We start from the raw sequence: 22,664 nt of genomic DNA, 5'->3' as shown, positions 1-22,664 counted from the left end.
TGAGAAAAAGTCGCACATGGCGTGACTCTCAAGGGTGTTGCATTAAGTGATGAATTAATGAATGAATTCCTGAAAGAGCAGGTTTGTGTGCAGGGTCGTGTAATCAACTGATCAGGGAGAGATCCCAAATCTAGTCGTGTTGCTGGCACGAGGACCTAAAAACCTGTTATCAACAATATACCTCAAATTAGATATCTTCTCCAACAAAGGACCAAGGTAAAGTAGCTGAAAAGTGTAAAGTGGTCCACAAAAAAACAAAAACTCCATGAACAACATCTTGAATCAACACTTTCTACAAATTTTGATCTAAAATTAATAGCTAAATCGAGAAGATTAAAAGCGGAAATCCTAGATTATGCAAACTGACTAACATGCAAGGTGACAAAAACTACGTGATTAGATATTTCATGCATTGCACTTCGAAGTAGACGATCAAACATTTGGAAATTTACTCAAACCAGATCTAACCTATCCAAGAGAATCCATGCTCAAACAGTTGGAAATTTACGCTAAACTACTATATCTAACTAATCTAGGCAGGAAGTAAACATTTGCAACCAAAAGATAAACGAAAAGTAAATTTCAACTTCATAACGATCAGATCCAAGACAGGATACGTAAAAATCTAAGTAGCAACGACGATCAACAAAAGATCCAACCAAAATAAGTAAAACTAGAGTTAAACTCCGAAAAGCAAGTAAAGATTGTTTGGCCCCTCGGCGATAAAACAGTGTTCCTGACAACTACAACGGCTAGATGGAACGATGGTGAACTCCGACCGGCAGAGTATCGGAGTCTTCAAGTGATCATGACTGATGGCCGGGAATGAGAAGTGGCGGAGCTAGTCTCCGCGGTAGGAACTTGGGATTTCCGAGAGTGAAGTGACCTTTTTTTTCTAAGTGAGCCTCTAAGTGTGTATATCCTTCTCCCTTCATGTGACCTTCTATTTATAGAGTGGCTGGCCCTCATTCTTAGGAAGTAATCCTCCCTTCTCCATCTCGAGCCTTGTGGCATGCATCCTGACCAGTATTGCACCCTTCTGGCGCTTTTCACTTGAATCTTCTGGTTTCTCTCTTACTGACTTGTACCCCTTTTCATGCACACTTAAGCAACTTTCTTGCAGATAATGCACGTTAAACTCATCATACTAACCAGTAACCAAGGCCAAGAATGCAACTTATCAATTTCGCAGGTAAGGCACTATTTGATATGGAGTACGCACGATGGCTAGATGAGCACCACTGCCTGACGGTGGAGCTGAGGGGTGCGGTCAACGGGTACCGACCGGAGAACGAGATGTGTGTCACCATCGGCAACTGGTTGGCCCACTGCCAACGGGTTGACATAACTATGTAAATATACTTATGCACATAAATGCTTTTTCTCTTTATCTTTTTAATATTTAATTTGTTATGAATACATCATCTAATAAAGAATTCCTTATAGTCAACATTACTATGTTAGGATTGTTATACTGAAAAGCATATTTCGAGCATGTTGCACGGATAGAATTTCTTGTATATAATAAAATCTACAATCCCTTTTAACCCAAGGCGAGAAGAAGTAATTTTATCGCATTGATGTTTGCTTGTGCATTTATAAGATGTTTCTCAAACATTTAAATGTATAAGAAGCAAACAAGTCTAATTCTTCTACATAGTAGACTGGTCGTGAACAACGTTCACAGAAGGTAACGCAGTGAGTTCTTTGTAGAAGAGAAATAGAATTTCACAACCTAGATAGGTTTTGGCTACCTATCGTGAAAGGTTGCAATGTCAGTGCGCATGTTTTTTTACCTTAGGAAATAAACGACACTGGTGTGGTAGCACTGAAGGATCTAACAGTTGAGATAAGTTTTTCTTGTTATTTACTGAAAGACGATGTCTCGGTGTTTGTTATTTCTTAATCATTGTTCACATAACATTGAGCTTACGATATTGATTATGCACTACTTTGATTTATCAAATGGTGCGGATTTTTCGCAATCCAAGAATCCTGATATCTTGGGTAGTGGTGACCAATGTCTAGAGGTGCTAGTATTGTTATTGCAATGAATCGTGTGCTGGGTGAGTCCAATTTGATAATATCCTCAAGAGGTGTTCGAAAAAAGTTTTATTATTCAGAAACCCGACCGGTTGGAATTTATTCCAGAATAATAAATAAAGATTTTGAACTAGACAACTCTTGGAAAAAGGTATTAATTAATTAAAGTCAAATGGCATACTTAAATTAATTAATAGATATTTATATCTTAAACACGGGAAATAATAAATTAAAGAGGTAAAGACTGGATTACTCGTAATTTGGGATTGGATGGGCAGTCAATATTATTATACTATAGTGGATGATAATAATATTTTGTTTGGAATTGTATTAAATTGGGGCACAATTTAATTAGTAAAAGTCTAACAGGTTTGGCCCAAGTCCAACCTCCATGGATCCTTAATCTGACCCATCATAACTCTATATAAAGGAGACTAAATAGAAGACTAATTTAATGATTTTTTAGCTTAAAATTTCGTGCTCCCTATCTCCAGAGGAAACAAAAATTTTCATTCCCTTCTGGTGGGAATTCAGTCTTCTATTTAGTCAAGCCGTTTTCGATTCTGACAAGCTTTGCCCACCCAAAGGTCATTATCTGAGTTCGGGATACAGATTAGAAGATTCGTGGTCGAGTACGAAGATCTTCATGTGGAGAAGGAGCAAGCAATCGTCGATTCTTTGGAGAATCAGATCGGTAACCCTAGACCGTAGAATATCATGAATTAGGTTTTAATTCCTTAAGCATGATTTATGTACATTCTTGTATGCAATTCAATGTTTAACATGTGATTAATTGATCCCATAATCGGTCAAATAGATCTGTGATGCACTTTTTATTAGCACTAAATAAACCTGCAAGTATACAGAGTATATAGTATAGCTAAAGGTCAGTACCGGGTATCGAACACAGGGAAAACAATCACAAATTGACTACCTTCTACTAAGCTTCGTTCACTATTTGGAAAACCGAAAGTTTTGGAGATTTTGAAAACTAAAAACAGTTTGAAAGCAATAAAACAACTAATTGCAAATAATTAAAGAGGTAAAATATGAGAGACAAAATGATTGCCCAAAACTCACCATGTATCCTCCAACTTTCAAGCATTCCAATTACCCCGCTAACCCAATTATTCTGATTTTTAATCTCAAGTGTGAATATATATATATATATATATATATAGACTATACTTACTAGGGATATGATCAGTTAATAACTATCTTGTATGGAATCCCCCCACTGGCACAGCAGGGAGCCAGTTCCACCAGCTGCAGCGTGCACGAGGACACTGCGGTCTCGTCCAAGCTGTCGATGAGTAACAGAGTTTACCATCTTCATCCAAATTCAATGTTTCAGTAATACCATAAGTATACATACGCGAAAGCATTTGCGGAGGAGATAGCGAGCAGTCATTCCCTTGAGCATGACGGAAGCTGCTACGACGGGATGGATAGAAGGAGGCAGGGGAACCACTTTTGTAGCAGCAATGATTTGCTCCTCTGCATAAGCACCTGTTGAAGAAGCAGCACAAGCAACAACATCCCCAACTCTAATGCCACTAACTCTTAAACCTACAGCAGTTACCTCACCAACACTCTCCACACCTCTCATCAAATTCATAATACATCATTTGTCAATGAAAATTTACCAGTCTTGGCCTCTTATTAACTAGTGTAAATGGCATTCTTGGAGGCGTGTAAACGGAAACAAATGTCGACCAAGTTTAACCCGATCGCCTTATTTTTCAATTTAATCTCCCCATACTTTGGCTCCCCAATTTCCACATCCTCCCATTTTAGTTCCTGCATCAATAAAATGGTGTTCTTGCTAAACCTTCTTTAAAAAGAATGTGACAAGAGCTTATTAGATTCCTAGTTGGAGAGGAAACATTAACTAGAAATGAACATTTAAATTCCAAAGGTATCTGTTGGAAACAACAAAGTATATAAATTGATTGTTGATTATATGATCATAAAAAAGTACTAAGATGGGATTGAACAACTTTATTTTGAAGCTATACAGAGCAAAATTTCTGTTAATCCATAGCCAAACTCCAGTTTCCAAATTTAGGATAATCTTGAAACTAGTTACTGTCTACAGGTGAGATTCTCTAAATACGTGGATTATTGAAAATAACACAATTTCGGCACAGCAATCAACAGAATCATCAATAAGTGAATCAGAAAATTACCATTAGTAGGTTAATTAATCAACACAATAAAAGAGATTAGAATGTAAAACTGAGATTTCACAACAAATGCAAACGCAGTGAGAAAGAGAGACCTCGGGCCCCCCATGCTGGCTGATGGATTATGGATGTGGACCCGGATCCACTTTTATTCATTTTTTACTCTCTGCTCTTTGAGAAGAGCACAACACTCACATCCATACACACTCAAAGGTCCCACCATTCTATTATTCAATTTAAATAAAAATATTTTCACAATATTAAAATGCATTAAAAATACCCAAAATATTATTACTAACTGCTAAAAAAATAAAAATTACATAATTAAAATCCTGAAAATTAAAATTTTCATAATTAAAGTCCTAAAAATTAAAAATTATATAATTTAAATCATAAAAATTAAAAATTACATAATTAAATTCATAAAATTAAAAAAAGCGACTACTCGTGGTCGAATTTCGCCCAAATTAATGATAAATGTGTGTATTTATAAACTACTCGTGGAAAAATCGACTACTCGTGGAAAAACATAGTACTCCCTCCATACAATCCCACTTAAGACGACACTTTTTCCTTTTAATTTGTCTTGAATAAGATGACACATTTTCTTTTTTTTTTGAAAACTTTCTCTATGCAATTAATACACTCAACCACTTTTCCCCACTCCTATTTAGGGTGTCCACAGTAGTGGAACAGTCATGCTTCAGCAGCCAAAAAAAGCTTGTCTGCCTAGACATCACAGTCATGTCTCTAGGGATGTCAATGTAGCGCGCAACCCATGAGCTAACTCGAATAGCCCGCCAAATTTATAGGGTTAGGGTCGAAAATTTCTAGCCCGATAAAATTACAACCCGATTACCCCGCACCCGATTAATTCGCAACCCGTTAGGGCCAGACCCGAAAACCCGATAGGCTGGCCCGAGAACCCGATAAAATTTCTATTATTCTATTTGTTTGACTCATAATTCAATGTTTCATCTATTATTTTATAATATAAATAACGAAAAAGATAACTTTCAATTTTATATATTAAATATATAAATTATATATTAAATTTTTATTAACGTAATAATAGATAAATAAATTAGAACCTTCAAATTCCCTAAAAAATATTTAAATTTCTAAAACATTCTTTAAAATTTCTTCATGTTTATGTTTAATTTGCTAAAATCTCAAATATTGTATTTGATCATGTTTATGTTTGAGTTTAAGCATATATCTCAAATTTATCATAATTATTTTACATTTTATAAATATACTAATTTTTATCATTATTTATTGGATTAATCGCATGTTAATTGTATCAGCAGCAACCCGATTAACCCGCTTGGTTAACCCAAAACCCGAGCTTTTAGGGTTAGGGTTGAATTTCCATAACCCGAAAAAACCCCAACCTGATTAGCCGAACCCGATTGACCCGCAACCCGAATAGGGCTGGCCCGATTGACATCCCTAGTCTCAGCCACATAAAACTTGTCCAACCACGTCCAATCACGCCTTACATTTTGTTTTAATTATTGGTATATTTTAATTTGACAAGAACAAAATTAATTGGATAAAAATAATAATAAAAACATAATTCATTCATAAATAATTATAAAATGAGAATTACAAACGAAAGTAATCATGATGTGTTCGCTTCCCTATGTGCCCATATCTCGTCAACCATATCCACCTGAAGCTGGAAATGTTCTTTTCCCTTGCGTATATCAAGGAAAACTCAGAGCAAGTCTTCATTAGAACCAGGTACACCCATCTGCAAGGGCGGTGGCAACACCGTGACTTGGTCCAGCACCATCATCCGCGATTCAACGCTCCACGGATATATCTTCATCATCTACTATCATGTTATGCAATACTCCCTCCGTCCGCCATTAGCAGTCTCATTTCTTGGAGGCAAGGATTTTAGGAAATGTTAAGAAAAGTAGGTGGAGTAGAGGTCTCACTTGTATATATTAGTTTTAAATGAAATGTGAGTGGAATGAGTTAGTAAAAGGTGGGACCCTATTATCATTTATGGTAAAAGTGAACCGGGACTCCTATTCGCGGACGGACTAAAATGGAAAAATCGGACTCCTATTCGCGGACGGAGGGAGTATGATACATGCATACATGATATCAGCGACATCGTCTTCGTGCCAAACTCGTGTCGGGCACCGTATAATGCCCCATCGCGCTTGGAGCACACCAAATGCTCGCTCAACATCCTTCCTCGCACCCTCTTACCGTTGCGCGAACTAAGATTTCTTCCTACAAACTGGATGTCTAAAGGTCTTCAAAAATACAGGCCACCGAGGGTATATCCCATCGGCCAAATAGTAGCCCCTATTGTATTGCATGTTGTTGGCTACAAAGCTAATTTCCAGACTCTCACCCTGACACTACTCATTGAAGAGAGGCAACGACTGCAGAACTTTAATGTCGTTGTTAGACCCTGCAACCCAAAATACGCATGTCAGATCCAAAGACGGTAGTCAGCAACAGCTACTAGGATCATCGTCGGGTGTTTGCTTTTGAACCCGGTAGTGAACTGCACTTTCCAAGCCACCGGGCAGTTCCTCCATTCCCATTGCATGCAATCTATGCTACCCATCATTCTGGGAAAACCGTGCTCCCTCCCGTGCATAGCAAGCAATATCTCGCAGTCGGCGGTGGTCGGCTTTCGGAGATACTCTCCACCAAATACCGCCTTGATGCCCCTACAAAACTGCCTCCAAACCTGTAGGCTAGTCGTCTTGCCCATGTGTAGGTATTGGTCAAACATGTCAGCTGGTCCGCCATAGACCAGCTGCTGTGCACTTCAGTATCGTCGACAATCTGATCCTGCCGCTGGCATCAGATCGGAGGGTGAAGCAGCTGTACCGCGAAGCCAATGACGACGCTATATGTAGGAAGAGCCGTCGAGACATTCTGAAACGCCGACGATAAAGCTCTAGCGGAAAACATGGGTTTTCACCAAAGTAGTCATCCATCAGCCGCTGGTTAGCCCCGATATGGTCACGGAGGATTGTCCGCCGATGCTGGATCGGACGAGGGACCGCCGCCGCCCAGCGCACCTCCTCCTGTACTTCTTGCTCAACCTCTTCAACCAACGCGACATAGGCCTCATCCCATGCGCGTTGATACTCATCGTTGGAATCCATTTTCGGAGAGTGGATTTGAGAAAATTTTGAGATTTGAGATTGGAATAGAATGAAAAAAAATGAATTGTGAATAGGTATTTTATAGATAAAAATAAAAAAATTTAAAAAAAATCTGAATTTGACCGTCGCGTTGCTCTCGCGGCTTACAATAGGCCACCACAGCTCCACAGCGCGACCGCCGCCCTCCCACCCGCCTCCGCCTGGTCCTCGGTTGTGGATGCACCGCTGCAGCGCCTACGCAGTTTACAATAGGCTGCCACGGCGGTTCTATTGTGGTTACTCTTAAAATATCCATCTCTCTTTCTCTCTCTCTTTTAATACTTAAACCCATTTTTTCAATCCATTTAAACACATTAACCAGCCAAGAAATGTGTCATCTTTGGAGACGGAGGGAATAGATGAGAAGTTGGGTTCTAAAACTTAGAACACAGCAAGCGTGAGTTTTTTTGGTTGATACTCCATTTGTCTCATTAAAAATGAAACGTTTTCCTTTTCGAATTTTCCCATTATAAATGAAACATTTCCTAAATTGGAAACAATTCTATCTCTACTTTTTTATCTCTTACTTTACTCTCTCTTCATTAACATACAAAACAACACTATATAAAATCTAGTGCTGATTCCTAAATATTGCATATTTAATGGGTGTATTCATAGATATAGGACTTTCAACCTTATCCGTTCAACTCATTCGGAAAGGCTGACAAAAAAAATGAGAAGATTTACATAATTTAATCTATCGTAAGACTATTTGATCTTATAAAGGTTGAAAATCCTTGAATTGGGCGGGTTTCATGATTTGGGGTCAGTTGACGATGGTTTTGTTGTGGTACAATACATCGATGTTATAATTATTAAACACGACAAAACATTGGAATATAAAATGGTATGTTTCGTAAATCAAGTGGACCGAAAAAGAAACATAAATCAAGAGCATTCACACATTCTTGAAAACAAACACTCATCAGACTTTGGTTTATTGAAATGCAAACATTATTGAGATTTAGTTTATCCTTCTTGGAGTATGATTCAGCCACTAACACCCATCTGGTATGAGCACAATGGATCCAGATGTTTTTTCTGTTTTCAAGATCTGAATGGGCTTGTGCAGCCTGCGACAACGGGTACGTATGATTTACTCGTACACGTAAGACACGCGCTCCAGCATTTGTGAAAACCTCAGACGCAGAACGCAGCAGTTCATCCCTCGTTGCAGTGTATTGCATCATAGAAGGCCTTGTTAACCACGAATCACTGCCTGCCCCATCATGCATTTCGGAATGACATAAATCAAAACTCAAATCCACGGTTCATGCTACGCCGATTATTTTCTACTAATCAGACACCTAAAAATTGAAACTAATAGTTAAGAGTAGGAAATAGAGAAAATGCTTGCAAAGTGCAAATATAATTGTCATTACCTGAAATGTATCCTTTCCAACAGAATCATAGACGACATCAACTCCATTACCGGATGTAATCTCATTGACGCGACTAACGAAATCTTCCTCATACAATAAAGCATGATGGCAGTCATCGTCCTTAGCTTGAGCTGCCTTCTCTTTCGTAGAGACAGTTCGGATAACTGTGCTTGCCCATTGGCATAACAGAGACCCTACACCACCAGCTGCAGCATGAACAAGAACAGTATGCCCCGGTTCAACCTGTATGATATTGTCATAAGATAATTTTATCCATCGGATAAATTGTTGAAGAAACAAATGTGGACATTACTCTGCATGAAACTAAACATACAAAACCACCATATGAGTAAGAAGGGGACAACTAAAACGATGATTTCCTTAAGTTAACTAGTATGGGATTAAACAATTAAGGTGCTTTAAATACTCTCTTTCCCCTAAACACATAAGCAACAACATCTGCATATGCACCCATTGGGTTACCTGCATAAGCAACAACATCTCCAACTACTCTTCCCGTAAGCCCAGGACCTACAGCAGCAACGGCCTCCATTCCTATCATCGAGAATGGTTCATATTAGATTCCTTGCAATGAAGTCCCAACGTGTGATAAATACACCACAATGCATGAATTTGACAAAACACATGAAAATGAATCATTGTGCCAAATAAACCAATTCAGAACTGATTAAGCAATGACATTCTTCAATAACAAATAAAAGTCTTAACAATACAAAAAAATGAAAGAACAGTTTAAAACACTTATCTTAGATACAAATGAAATAAAGCCATTTCATGCAAAGACAGTCTTCTACTAAAAAGGGGTATCAACTTAATTTATGAAACAAAGAGGAAATGGACCTGGTGTGAAAGGCATAGTTGGGGCCTTGTAAACTCCTTTCCGGAAATAAACATCAATGAAGTTGACACCAATAGCCTTATTTTTAACCTTGATTTCTCCTTCTTTTGGCTCCCCTATTTCCACATCCTCCCATTTCAGAGCCTACAAAATATGCTTCACACAGTAAATACTCCCTCCCTCCGCCGCTAAATTTCCCATTTTTCATTTTTCGTCGTACGCCAATAAATGTTCCATTTCACTTTTACCACTTTGGCAAGTGGTTCTCATATTCTACTAAATCACTCTACTCAAAAAATGGGGCATCTATTTGCAGACGGAGGGAGTAACACACTATGCTTTCAATCTATAGCAAATGAATTGATAAGTAGGATGAAAGTAGAATAAGTCAACCCAAAAATGAACCTAACATTTAATTCCTTCCCTAAAGATCAAGAGCACAATTGGACAGTGGGAAGTCACCGCAACCTATATTATAGGAGTACAAAAAAATATAACCACCACACCCAATTTTATAAGATTAATTTCAATAACATATACTGTAGCAAAATTTGATTTTAGGCCATTCATATTCACCTTAACCCTACCCATTCTAAATTTAATTTACGGTTTACAGAAAACCACCAAAATGCAGATCGAAGCTCTAGAAAATCCTAGAAAATATGATTGCATGAGCTTTTTATAAGATAAAGAGAAAAATAGAAAACTAACAAACAGTACTAAGGAAGACTTAAACGCTGGATCTCAAAGGTCATATACTCGAACATAATCATCAACTTGATATAGGTAATCATTTAAATAGTTGGAAGCTCATGTACCATGTTGCTACGTGACTTGGCCCCATTGACATATCTAGACATGTACTCCCTCCGTCCGCGAATAGGAGTTCCGGTTCACTTTTACTATAAATGGTAATAGGGTCTCACCTTCCACTAACTCATTCCACTCACATTTCATTTAAAACTAATATATAAAAGTGGGGCCCCTATTCCCATAACTTTTTTCTACTCACTTTTCTTAATATTTCTTAAAACTCGTGCCGCCAAGAACTAAGACTCCTAATGGCAGACGGAGGGAGTAGTATATTTCAGACATGGTCAATTAGTACTCAGAGTATCCACTATAAGGCGGAACAGTCACGCCACAGCCACAAAAAACTTGTCCGCTTAATCACCACAGCCACAAAAACTTGTCCGGTCACGCCATAAATCACATTATTTTATCAATTGTTGGTATATTTTAATTGGAATGAAAAAAAATGAATTGGGAATAGGGTTATATATAGAAATAAATTAAGAAAAATAAAAAATAATAAAAAACCGGAAATTGGAGCCACGGTGGTCTCGCGGCGTGCAATAGGCCGCCACACTGACCGCCGCGGCTCCCCCCTCCCCCCGCCTTGCAGTAGACCGTCGCGGCGGCCTATTGTCGACACTCTCAATGGCCGAAAATAGAATGATCGAGTAGAATTATACTACCTTCTTATCGAGATAGATGTTATACTTGAGTAATGACACGAAATTTTAGGAGATACTCCCTCCGTTTTTTAAAAATAGCAACTATTTCTATTTTTGGCAATTCTTTAAAAATAGAAACTTTAGAATCTTTCTATTTTAGGACATGGACCCCACAATCCACTAACTATACTTTTACTACTTTTTCCCTTCTTCTCTCTTACTTTACTCATTTTTTTTTCCTCTCTCTTACTTTACCAATTCTTCTCACTTACTTTAACAATTGTGCATTAAAACCGATGTCATTTCAAATATTTCTATTTTTTGAATACGGAGGGAGTATTGTATTGTGTATTAAGCAAAAAGAGTAAATATATTTTTATATGTTGTGAGAAAAAAATTTCACAAATAGAGAGGGTAACATCTAGTTTGGAACGAAGAGAGTATTTATTTTGGTTTCTAGGTAAATCGATATCATAAATATTAAACACAGCAAAACATTGGAATATAAAATGGTATGTTTCCTAAATCAAGTGGACCGTAAAAGAACATAACTCGAGCATTCACACATTGCTGAAAACATAAAAAGAAATCCACATGGGAAACCCATGTTAAAACAAACATTTTTTAGACATTCTTTGTCTTCTTGAAATACAAACATTAGTGAGATTTAATTTATCCTTATTCGAGTGTGATTCAGCCTCGACACGCAGCCACTAACACCCTTATGGTATAAGCACAACGGATCCAGATGTTTTTCTGTTCTCAAGATCTGAATGGGCTTGTGCAGCCTGCGATAAGGGGTATGTATGATTTACTCGAACACGTAAGACACCAGCTCCAACATTTGTGAAAACCTCAGAAGCAGAATGCAGCAGTTCATCCCTCGTTGCAGTGTATTGCATCATAGAAGGCCTTGTCAAGAAGAGAGATTTTGCAGCAAGAGCCGATAAGGGTATTGGGTCTGGAGCACCAGAGGACTGACCAAAGCTAACCAAGTACCCACGAACTTTCAAGCATGCCAACGAGCCCTGATCAAAAGAAATCCAATTAGACACTTTTGAGATTAGAGAAATCAGTGCAACTACAGCTCAATGAAGTTAACAAAAGAGAGGGGTTGAGAGGAATTGAAGCGTCTATCTACTTGATACAAATTTGGTGAGTTGTATTGGACTAATGATTCTGCGGATGGCCTGAAAGTCAAGAATTGACTCATCATCAATCAGAACAAATCCAACTACAAATCATGCTAACAGATTGATGAGTTAAGGGCCAAAAAAGAGTAAAGCAAAGACAGTATGATTAATCTGATAATCTGAAACAGTCGAACAAAAGAAATAAAAGATAATCCCTATCAAGATAGAGATGTTGCAAACCACAAATCACTGCCTGCCCTATTATGTATTTCGGGGCAGTTTTTATAAGCAATGACACAAATCAAAAATAGAAATCTGGCTATAATCAGATCCATGGTTCGTGCTAATTAGATACTCCAGTTATTCTCTACTAATCAGAGATCTAAAAGTGAAACTAATTTTATCCTAATCAAGGAATGGTGCATGGATCCATGTCTATCACAATATACCATTATTGACAGTTTGACACCCCCTCTGCAAATAGTTAAGAGTAGGAAATCAAGAATATGCTTGCAAACATAATTTTCATTACCTCAAATGTATCCTTTCCAACAGAATCATAGACCACTTCAACTCCTTTACCAGATGTTATCTCATTGACGCGACTAACGAAATCTTCCTCGTACAATAAAGCATGATGGCAACCATCCTCCTTAGCTTGAGCTGCTTTCTCTTTAGTTGAGACAGTTCCAATAACTGTGGCACCAAGGGCGTTTGCCCATTGGCATAAGAGAGACCCTACTCCACCAGCTGCAGCATGAACAAGGACAGTATGCCCTGGTTCAACCTGTATGATATTGTTATAAGATAATTATGCCTGTAGATAATTTTATCCATCGGAAAAATTGTTGCAGAAACAAATGTGGACATTACTCTGCATGGAACTAAACATAAGTCTTTCAATTGAAAGGAAAAAAGAAAACAAAACCACCATATGATTAAGAAGGGGACAACTAAAATGATGATCTCCTTAAGTTAATTAACTAAGATGAAAGGAACAAGTAAAGCTTAGTATGGGATTAAACAGTTAAGTGCTTTAAATACATTCTCTTTCCCTAAACAAGTATAGGATTAAACAATTAAGGTGCTTTTAAATTTCAATGCATTCTCTTTTCCCTAAACACAATAAAATGTGAAGGGGTTTAGTGTGGCATTAAAGTAAACCTACTTTGAAACATCGGCGAACTAGAAACTCAGCAGTCATCCCCTTGAGCATAATCGATGCTGCTATAACAGGATCAATAGACTGAGGCACGGGGACTACTCTTTCAGAAGGAAGGATTTGCTCTTCTGCATATGCGCCCATTGGATTACCAGCATAAGCAACAAGATCTCCAACTACTGTCCCAGTAAGCCCAGGACCTACAGCAGTTACCACACCAACGGCCTCCATTCCTGCCAGGGAGAGTAGTTCATATTAGATTGCAATGAAGTCCCAATGTGTAATACTCCTCCCGTCCGTGAATAGAAGTCCTATTTCTTTCCGGCACGGGTTTTAAGAAAAGTGGGTGGAAGAAAGTTAGTGGTATATGGGTCTCACTTGTATTTATTAGTTTTAAATGAAATGTGAGTGGAATGAGTTAGTGAAATGTGGGGCCTATTACCATTTATAGTATAAATGAACCATGACTCCTATTCGCGGACGGAGGGAGTATGCATTAAATGCACCACAATTCAGGGAGTTGACAAAATACATGAAATGAATCATTGTGCCAAATAAACCAATTGAGAACAAATAAGCAACGACATTCTTCAATAGCAAATAAGATATTACTCTCATTGATCCTTTTCTTGTGATAATAGAAGCAATTCCATGACATGAAAGGAAAGAACAGTTTAGGGACTCTATCATAAAGACTTACAAAACATAAAAATTAATTGAAGTCATTTCATGCAAAGACACTCTTGCACTGGAAGGAATGTCAATTTATGAAACTAAGAGAAAATGGACCTGGTGTGAAAGGCATTGTTGGAGCCTTGTAAAATCCTTTCCGGAAATAAACATCAATGAAGTTGAGACCAATAGCCTTAGTTTTGACCTTGATTTCTCCTTCTTTTGGCTCCCCTATTTCCACATCCTCCCATTTCAAAACCTACAAAAATATGCTTCACACAGTAAGTATGGTTTCAATCTGTAGCATATCTCATCCTACTCTACTAAAAGCCACAGCAAATGAATTGATAAGTTGGATGACAGTAGACGAGGTCAACCCAAAAATGAACCTAACATTTGCAATAAGCTCAATAACACTACTACACCAGCAAGGAAATACTAGTACAATTTATTCCCCGAAATTCACATCTGTGAAAAGCAGTAATATCGTGTAGCGCCAAAAATCAGAAATGACGATAAAGCATTCGGCATTCACTGAGTTCGAATCATGAAATAGATGTAAAATACATAAAATTAGCAGCAAAAGTGAAGTAATTGGGAAGAGTAAAACATACCTCAGGGCGTCCGTGTTCGTGAATTCTGATCGCTTTGACCATATTTGATGAACAACGGATGGGGCGAAGTGTAGCAGCAGTTCCAATTTGAAGTCCAGAAAAAGAGGGCGATGGAAGAAATGGATTGTGTAGAAGAGAGCGGTGGAATCTGGCAACCAATGCAGAAGGTGAAGAAAGCAACAGCATAGTTTGATTAAAATGATTTGATGACGTCACGCCTTGCGTCTACCTCTCCTCTACCCAGTTTTAATTAACCTTTTACTTGAATATTCGGTAGTGGTTGATACTTCATAGGCGTGTAGCAAAAATACAATGACCACATCCTATTTTAAAATACCACTAAGATTATTTTTATAATCCACTCGCATTACATATAGCAAAAGGTTCCAATTATAATAGTTACAACATTAATTTTATGCTCAAATAATTATACTAATATAATACTTCCTTCGTTTCATTTTAGGGTCTCATTTGAGTTCATAGTAATGGGTTTTTAGAAATGTAAAGGAAAGTTAGTGAAAAAAAAATAGTGAAATGTGAGTCATACTTTTATATATTAGTTTTATAATGAAATGTGAATGGAAAAGTATTAATGGAAACGTGAGAAACCTATTATCATTAATGAAATATTTCAACAGGGACTCCTAAAGTGGAACACCTAAATATGGTTAATCGGGGCCCTAAGAGCATCCACAACGGTGGCGTCCGTCGCCACGGCCGTCCGCCCCGCTGGCACGGACGCTACCCGCCGCCGCTGCGCTCGCGCCGCTGGCACGGCGCTGCTCGATGCATCGAGCAGCTGACGTGGCGCGCTGGGATTCGTCAACGGCATAGCCGTTGTATTTTTTAATTAAAAAATCGGTTTTTAATTAAAAAAACCGATAAAAATAAAAAAAAAATTCACTTCCCAAAAAAAATATATCCGTTTATAACCGTTTTTTTCCCACTTTTTAATTTTTTTTTCATTTTTTACCCCAAAAATACACACTTTCATCTATAAATACCCCCAATTTCACTCCCAAAAATTCACATCAAACTACACAATTCTCATCTTCATTCTCTCATATCTATTTTCTTCTTCAATCTCTCATATCCATTTTCATCTTCATTCTCTCATACCCTACAACATCACTATGTCCGGCCAAGACGATAACCCTACGGGCTCCCACGGTTGGAACCCCGAATGGTTCGGTTCACAACCGTTTCCTAGTCCGGAAACGGACTATTCGGCCCCTCCTCTCACCCAAGATTCGGGCATTCCGGGTGGCTACCGGCCATACCCGGTCGACGAGCAAGGTGCCTCCGATGGGCGATACGGGTGGACACCGAAGCCTAGGCCTCCCGTCCCTTCCCAAACTCCGACTCCTCCATCTCGCGCCGGTGTCCGCACACCGTACTCACCGGCGGAGATGGATAGATTGTTCAAGGCGTACTTGGAAATCTCCGAAGATGCGGTGGTTGGCACGAACTGAAGGGGCTGGCAGCAGAAGCGTGCGTGACAAAACGGATCACATGAATTTGATCTATTTAGCAGATTATTTAGACAAAATCTATTCGCGTAATTATCACATGTATCATGCTCATGACTTGAATTAAAACATGCTTTAGCACATTAAATTCCTAAAACATGCTTACTACGGAATTAGCCAATTTACCTCGTTGATTCAATCAAGAATCGATGATTGCTTGCTCCGTCTCCACGTGAAGATCTTCAACACAAGACCTCGGATCTTCTGACTGGTGTCCCGGACTATACGCTGATCTTTGTGTGAGCAAATCTCACCAACGTACTAGGACTCGAATAATGGAAGACAGAACTCAGCTCACGGAGGAGAGCACAATTTTCGAAAATTCTCTTAAAGGAGTGGGACGAAAATTTTATGAATAAATTGTTGTATTTTCTGTCTCCTTTATTCTCCTATTTATATAAGTCACATATTTGGCCCAGTCAGGGATCTAAGGAAGAATCTGGAACAGGCCTCACCCAATTAGCTTTTTACTAATTAAATTGAACCCACAATTTAATATAAGCTTATATTGGATATTACGAGCAGCCACTACAGAAGTAATATTGCACTGCCTTCCAACTCCGAAATTACAAGTATTCCGGGTTTCTTTTAATTGTATTTGATTTATTTCCCGCGCTTAAGATGGAAACATCCATTAATTAATTAATGTCTGCTATAGACTTAATTAATTAACATATTTTGAATTCCAAGAGTGGACTTAGCAAGAAATTCTTATTTATTATTCATAGAGTAATCAAACTCCAACTAGCTAGGTTCCGAATAATAAAACCTCGTTTCGAGCTCCTCTTGTGGATGTTATCAAATGAGACTCTCCTCGCGCACGTTTCAACATAATAGCAATCCTAGCACCTCTAGATAATGATCACCACTACCCAATATACCTGGATCGTTGGGTTACGAAAAACCCGCACCTTTGGTAAGTCAAAGTAGTGGATACTCAATATCGTATGCTCAATGCTAACGTACATTGATTAAGAAATTAATTATCAAGACCTCGTCTTTCAGTAGATAGCATAAAGACTCGTCTTGCTGTTAGATCCATTCAGTGCTATACCACACCAACGTCATCTTATTTCAATAAGGTTTAGAAATAATCGGACTGACATTGCAACCTTTCGCGATAGGTAGTCTAGGCCTATCTAGGTTGTGAAATTCTTATTTTTCTTTGTTTAGAACTGACCGTGTTACATTAAATTGGACGACGCCCACAACCGGTCTACTAAAACAAAGACTTAGACTTTGTTACGTTTGCTCATACATTTAAATATGCAATAAACAACCATTAAATGTAAAACATAACAACATTATGACAAAAATAATCTGTTGCATTTATTGGAAAATAACCATTAGAGTTTTACAGTATGCAATCACTCGAAAGGTGATTTCTAGTATACAAAACCCTAACAATCTCCCACTTATACTCAAAACAGCTTTCGAGTATACAAAATGGTAGTGCACACGTCTTAAATATCTCCCACTTATACTGAAAGCGAGTTGAGGTCTTGAATGAGTCGAACTCCCATCCCTTCTACGTGGCACTCGAACGGTTTTACCGCCAAAGCCTTTGTAAAAGGATCTGCCAGGTTGTTCTCTGACGCAATCTTGACCACTTTTATGTCTCCTCTCTGCACTATATCTCTAATGATATGATACTTCCGCTCTATGTGTTTGCTCGCTTTGTGAGCTCTTGGTTCCTTCGAGTTTGCCACAGCACCAGAATTGTCTCAATAAATGGTGATGCTCTTGGGCAGATTCGAAACCACACCTAAATCCATAAGAAAGTTCTTGAACCATACAGCCTCTTTTGCAGCCTCTGAAGCGGCCACATACTCGGCTTCCATGGTCGAGTCCGCGATGCATTTCTGCTTCACACTCTTCCAAATTACGGCTCCACCTCCTAAGGTGAACACATATCCTGAAGTAGATTTTCTCGAGTCCTGATCAGCTTGAAAGTCTGAGTCAGTATATCCCAAAGGACAGAGCTCGACTGCATTGTAAACTAGAGCATAGTCCTTAGTCCGTTTAAGGTACTTGAGTATGTTCTTTACGGCAGTCCAATGTCCTTGGCCCGGATTCGACTGATATCTTGCCACCATGCCAACAGCAAAGCAAATATCTGGTCTAGTACAAAGCATAGCATACATGAGACTTCCAACTGCCGAAGCATATGGAATCCTTCTCATTGCTTGTATCTCAGACGGCGTTTTAGGGCACATCTCTTGAGATAAATGGATGCCATGTCTAAAAGGTAAGAAACCTTTCTTGGCGTCCTGCATGCTAAAAAGACTAATTACTGTTTCGATGTAAGATTCTTGAGATAAGCACAACATCTTCATATCTCGATTCCGAAGAACCTTGATCCCGAGGATGTGTCCCGCGTCTCCAATATCCTTCATCTCGAACTGGTTTGACCACCATGTTCGAACTGATGACAACATCTTTTTATTGTTTCCAATTAGAAGAATGTCATCTACATATAAAACTAAGAACACCACATTCCCCTTATCAACTTTCTTATACACACAGCTTTCACTTGGGCACTTTTCGAATCCAAACTTGCAAACAGTTTGATCGAAACATTGGTTCCACGATCTGGATGCTTGCTTGAGGCCATAAATGGGCTTCTTAAGCTTCCAAACCATGTGTTCTTTGCCCTTTATGGTATATCCTTCGGGTTGTTCCATGTAGATGGTCTCCTCAAGACTGCCGTTTAGAAATGCAGTCTTAACGTCCATCTGCCATACATCCCAATCCATATAAGCTGCAATAGACAACAGTATCCGGATCGATTTGAGCATGGCCACTGGGGAGAAAGTCTCATCATAATCGACACCTTCCTTTTGGGTATACCCCTTGGCCACTAGTCTTGCTTTGAAGACTCTAACTCGTCCATCGGGTCCACGTTTACGTTTATATATCCACTTGCTCCCAATGGCAGTACAACCTTCGGGTAGGTCTATCATAGACTGTAGTTCCGAATCCATTGCTTTTACCCATTCGCAATGATCGATATCTGCCTGCGCCTCCGCAAAGTTCCAGGGATCTAATACATTGCTGTCCGAGGAGTGATCCATAGATTCTCCCAAACCAATGTATCTGTCGGGCTCATGTGAGACCCTCCCACTGCGGCGCGGCACTACAATATTTTGATAGAAGTTGAAGTTTCGGGAATTGTTTGTACACTTGGTACTTGTTCTTGGTTTATGGAACTTGTGACTGAAGTTAGCTCATCAAGAGCCACTTCACTGCTGGTTTTATGATTCATTACATAGTCTTCCTCTAAGAATGTCGCGTGAGTGCTCACAATGACTTTCTTATCTCGGAGACTAAAGAATTCATAACCTTTCGTTCCTTTGGGGTATCCTATAAACAAACATACCTCCATTCTAGATCCTAGCTTAGTTGGATCCTTTTCCAATACATGAGCCGGGCAACCCCAAACCTTGAGATGTGCTAGATTGGGCTTACGCCCAGTCCACAACTCATATGGAGTTTTAGGTACGGATTTTGATGGTAAATTGTCTAAAAATGTGACTTGCGGAAAGCAAGGCATGTCCCCAAAACGAAATAGGCAGACATGCATAACTCATCATCGATCGAAACCATGTTTAATAAGGTCATGTTCCTTCTTTCAGCCACGCCGTTCTGCTGGGGCGTGCCCGGCGCAGTCAGTTGGGATTGAATTCCCACTTCCGATAAGTAGTCCAAGAATTCGGCACTGAGGTATTCGCCTCCACGATCAGATCGTAGGCATTTGATATTCTTCCCATGATACTTCTCCACAAGAGTCTTAAAGTCTTTAAACTTGTCAAAAGACTCTGACTTGTGACGCATCAAGTAGACATATCCAATTTTCGAGAAGTCATCAATAAATGTGATGAAGTATCGAAAACCACCTCTTGCCTCAGTTGACATTGGTCCACATACATCGGAATGAACGAGCTCAAGTACTTCCTTGGACCTATTGCCCTTAGCCTTAAAAGGCCTCTTGGTCATCTTGCCTTCTAAGCATGACTCACACTTATGAAAAGGTTCCTCCTCTAGACCTTTGATAAGATCTTGTTGAACAAGAGAATGGATCCTCCTTTCATTGGCATGACCAAGTCTAAGGTGCCACAAGTACGTTTCGTTCATTGAACTTGAAGGTTCTTTTCGTTTCTTTGAAATTTTTGATGTTGTATTGAGTTCTGATTTGCGATTATTAAACTGTGTAGAAGTGATTGTGTACAGATTGTTTTCCATGATACCACGACAAATATAAGAACCATCTTTCTTATACGTAGTTGTCATTAAAAGAAATCGAATATCCATCATAAACCAATTTAGAAACAGAAATTAAATTTCTTCTAAAAGAAGGTATCAACAAAACATTCTTAAAAATAAAAAATCTATCACAACTAAAACGCAAATAAATGTCTCCCACTGCAACGGCCGCCACTTTGGTAGCGTCGCCCAGCAGGACTTTCGATCTCACGATCATGTAGCCGTCTTGTCACCTGCAATAAGTCAGGATCAAAACAAATATGATCAGTGGCTCCTGTGTCAATAACCCAAGTGCAAATTGATGTCGAAGTCAAACAAGACTCGACAACTAGAGCCTGGTGCATACCTGTAGCCTTGCCCCGTTTAGGACAGTCTGGCTTCCAATGCCCCTTTTTTCCACACTTGAAACACTTCCCCGTGGGCTTCTAATTAGCCCTCTTTTCTTCTTTCCCTTAGCTATCTTGGCCGGTCCCTAAGTTCGGTGCCTACCTTTTTCCTTTGCTAGGCTTTAAGCCAGAGGAACGAGGTGCGGCCGCCTTAGCCTGGACCATAAGGTCCTCTGCCGACTGGAGTTCAGTCAACAGCTCTGGCCAAGGTATAATTCCTTTTGTTCATCTCAAAGTTGAGCTTGAACTGTTGGAAGCTAGGGGGAAGACTTTGAAGGATGATAGTCACCTGGGACTCGGGATCGATCGTCCCTCCCAAGACCTCAATTTGGTTGAGGTGGCCCATCATCTCGAGGACATGGTCCCTCACAGACGAGCCTTCCTTCATTGTCTTCGACATGATACTCCGAAAGGCTTGAGACTTCGCCGTTCGATTCTGAGTACCAAAAAGATTTTTGAGATTCTGCATAATCTCGGCGGCTGTTTCCATGGCTGAATGCTGATGCTTGAGTACTGAAGACATAGAAGCCAACATGTAGCACTTAGCCATCTCATTCGCCTTATGCCACCGTCTGTGTGCATCTCTGACTCCTGCCGCAGCGGTAGCCGCCGGCACTGGAGGTCGCGGGGTGGTGAGCACAAAGATGTATTCATCTACTGTGAGAACGATGTCCAAATTTTGTTTCCATTCTATGTAATTTTGGCCCTCGAGTTTATTTTCTTTGAGAATTGCGGAAAGAGGATTGAATGACATATTGACGATTTGATTTGCACTGCAAAACAGAGTATTTTACTATTGTCATAAACTTATGTAAGAAGTTTGATTAGATTAACCATAAAACTTTTCAAAATCTTACAACTGTAAAATTAAAATTTTGTACCCTCCAAAGGAAGTCAATACGCATTAAAATCTTACAATTTTATTGGTCACAACACCCGACGAATAGTCCAGAGACCACAGAGTGGCATGGCCGCCTAATGTTGCCTATGCAAGACCATCTCTTTAGCATTACAGAGGCTCATTTCTACAACACACTCCCATAACAATGCTTATGTGTTGCTAACAAGATCAAGCTATCTCATAAATTCTGTGTGAACTTCTGAATCTCGCAGTTTCTTAGGATTATTGTCCCCACAGAGCAGGTGGCGATAATATTCGAAATTACATTCTAGTTCATACCATTTATATTTGAGAAGTCCGCCCTCATAAACTTGCTATTTTCTTAGGATTATTGTCCCCACAGAGCAGGTGGCGATAATATTAGAAAAAGGCTTCATGAATTGCAGACCAATTGATGGAGACCATATACAAACGTTGAGTTCATAATTATAGCTTAGATATTTGGGTTTGGTTTTTCTTTAATTATCCTTAGCCTTGAGGCAGTTGAAGGCTTAATTAAATTATGTTGGTATTTAATCTACCGGATAATTAAATCTTTTATTAATTGGTATCTTCCATTAGGAATTATTGTTCTAGAATTTAATTCTTATTCATGTCTACTATAAGATATATCTAAAATAATTAAATTACTTAATTCTTAATAAGACATGAAAAAATTAAATTCAAATTATTTCCATGTTCAAGATTAGGAAGAGATATTATATTATTTAACGTATTGATACATATCTATCCTTATTAGGATCTTAGATATATAAACATTAGGAAACTATTATATTATTCTTATCTATATCATCTAGGAATCAAAATAATATTATTTATTTCCATAGATATAGAAAATAATAAGATATTCCTTAAATCTAGATAAAATATTAGGAAACTATAAATTATTCTCATC

The 22,664-nt window shown here is 38.7% G+C and overlaps 1 protein-coding gene and 1 pseudogene across 1 annotated transcript; both read right to left on the bottom strand.

The window, feature by feature from the left end:
- Positions 1-8,408: 8,408 nt before the first annotated feature.
- LOC121792032 lies at positions 8,409-10,243 on the bottom strand (annotated as a pseudogene).
- Positions 10,244-11,606: 1,363 nt separating this feature from the next.
- LOC121792031 (quinone oxidoreductase-like) lies at positions 11,607-14,916 on the bottom strand. Its single transcript, XM_042189810.1, has 5 exons — positions 14,691-14,916; positions 14,194-14,335; positions 13,411-13,637; positions 12,775-13,029; positions 11,607-12,137 (listed from the first exon to the last, which is right to left on the bottom strand). Exons 1-5 carry the CDS (start codon positions 14,874-14,876, stop codon positions 11,832-11,834), a joined length of 1,116 nt encoding a protein of 371 aa, XP_042045744.1. The 5' UTR covers positions 14,877-14,916; the 3' UTR covers positions 11,607-11,831.
- Between the last annotated feature and the right edge of the window lie 7,748 nt (positions 14,917-22,664).

The sequence above is a fragment of the Salvia splendens genome, unplaced genomic scaffold (assembly GCF_004379255.2).
Source record: "Salvia splendens isolate huo1 unplaced genomic scaffold, SspV2 ctg999, whole genome shotgun sequence".
Classification (NCBI taxonomy): Eukaryota; Viridiplantae; Streptophyta; class Magnoliopsida; order Lamiales; family Lamiaceae; genus Salvia; species Salvia splendens.
This window is presented reverse-complemented; position numbering and strand designations above follow the sequence as displayed.

Coding starts and splice junctions, on each gene's coding strand:
- LOC121792031 (XM_042189810.1), bottom strand. CDS start 14,876: ATGCTGTTGCTTTCTTCACCTTCTGCATTGGTTGCCAGATTCCACCGC. Junction 13,030..13,410: donor TAGTTCGCCGATGTTTCAAA/GTAGGTTTACTT, acceptor AATATCATACAG/GTTGAACCAGGGCATACTGT. Junction 12,138..12,774: donor TTGGAAAGGATACATTTGAG/GTAATGAAAATT, acceptor TCTTTTGATCAG/GGCTCGTTGGCATGCTTGAA.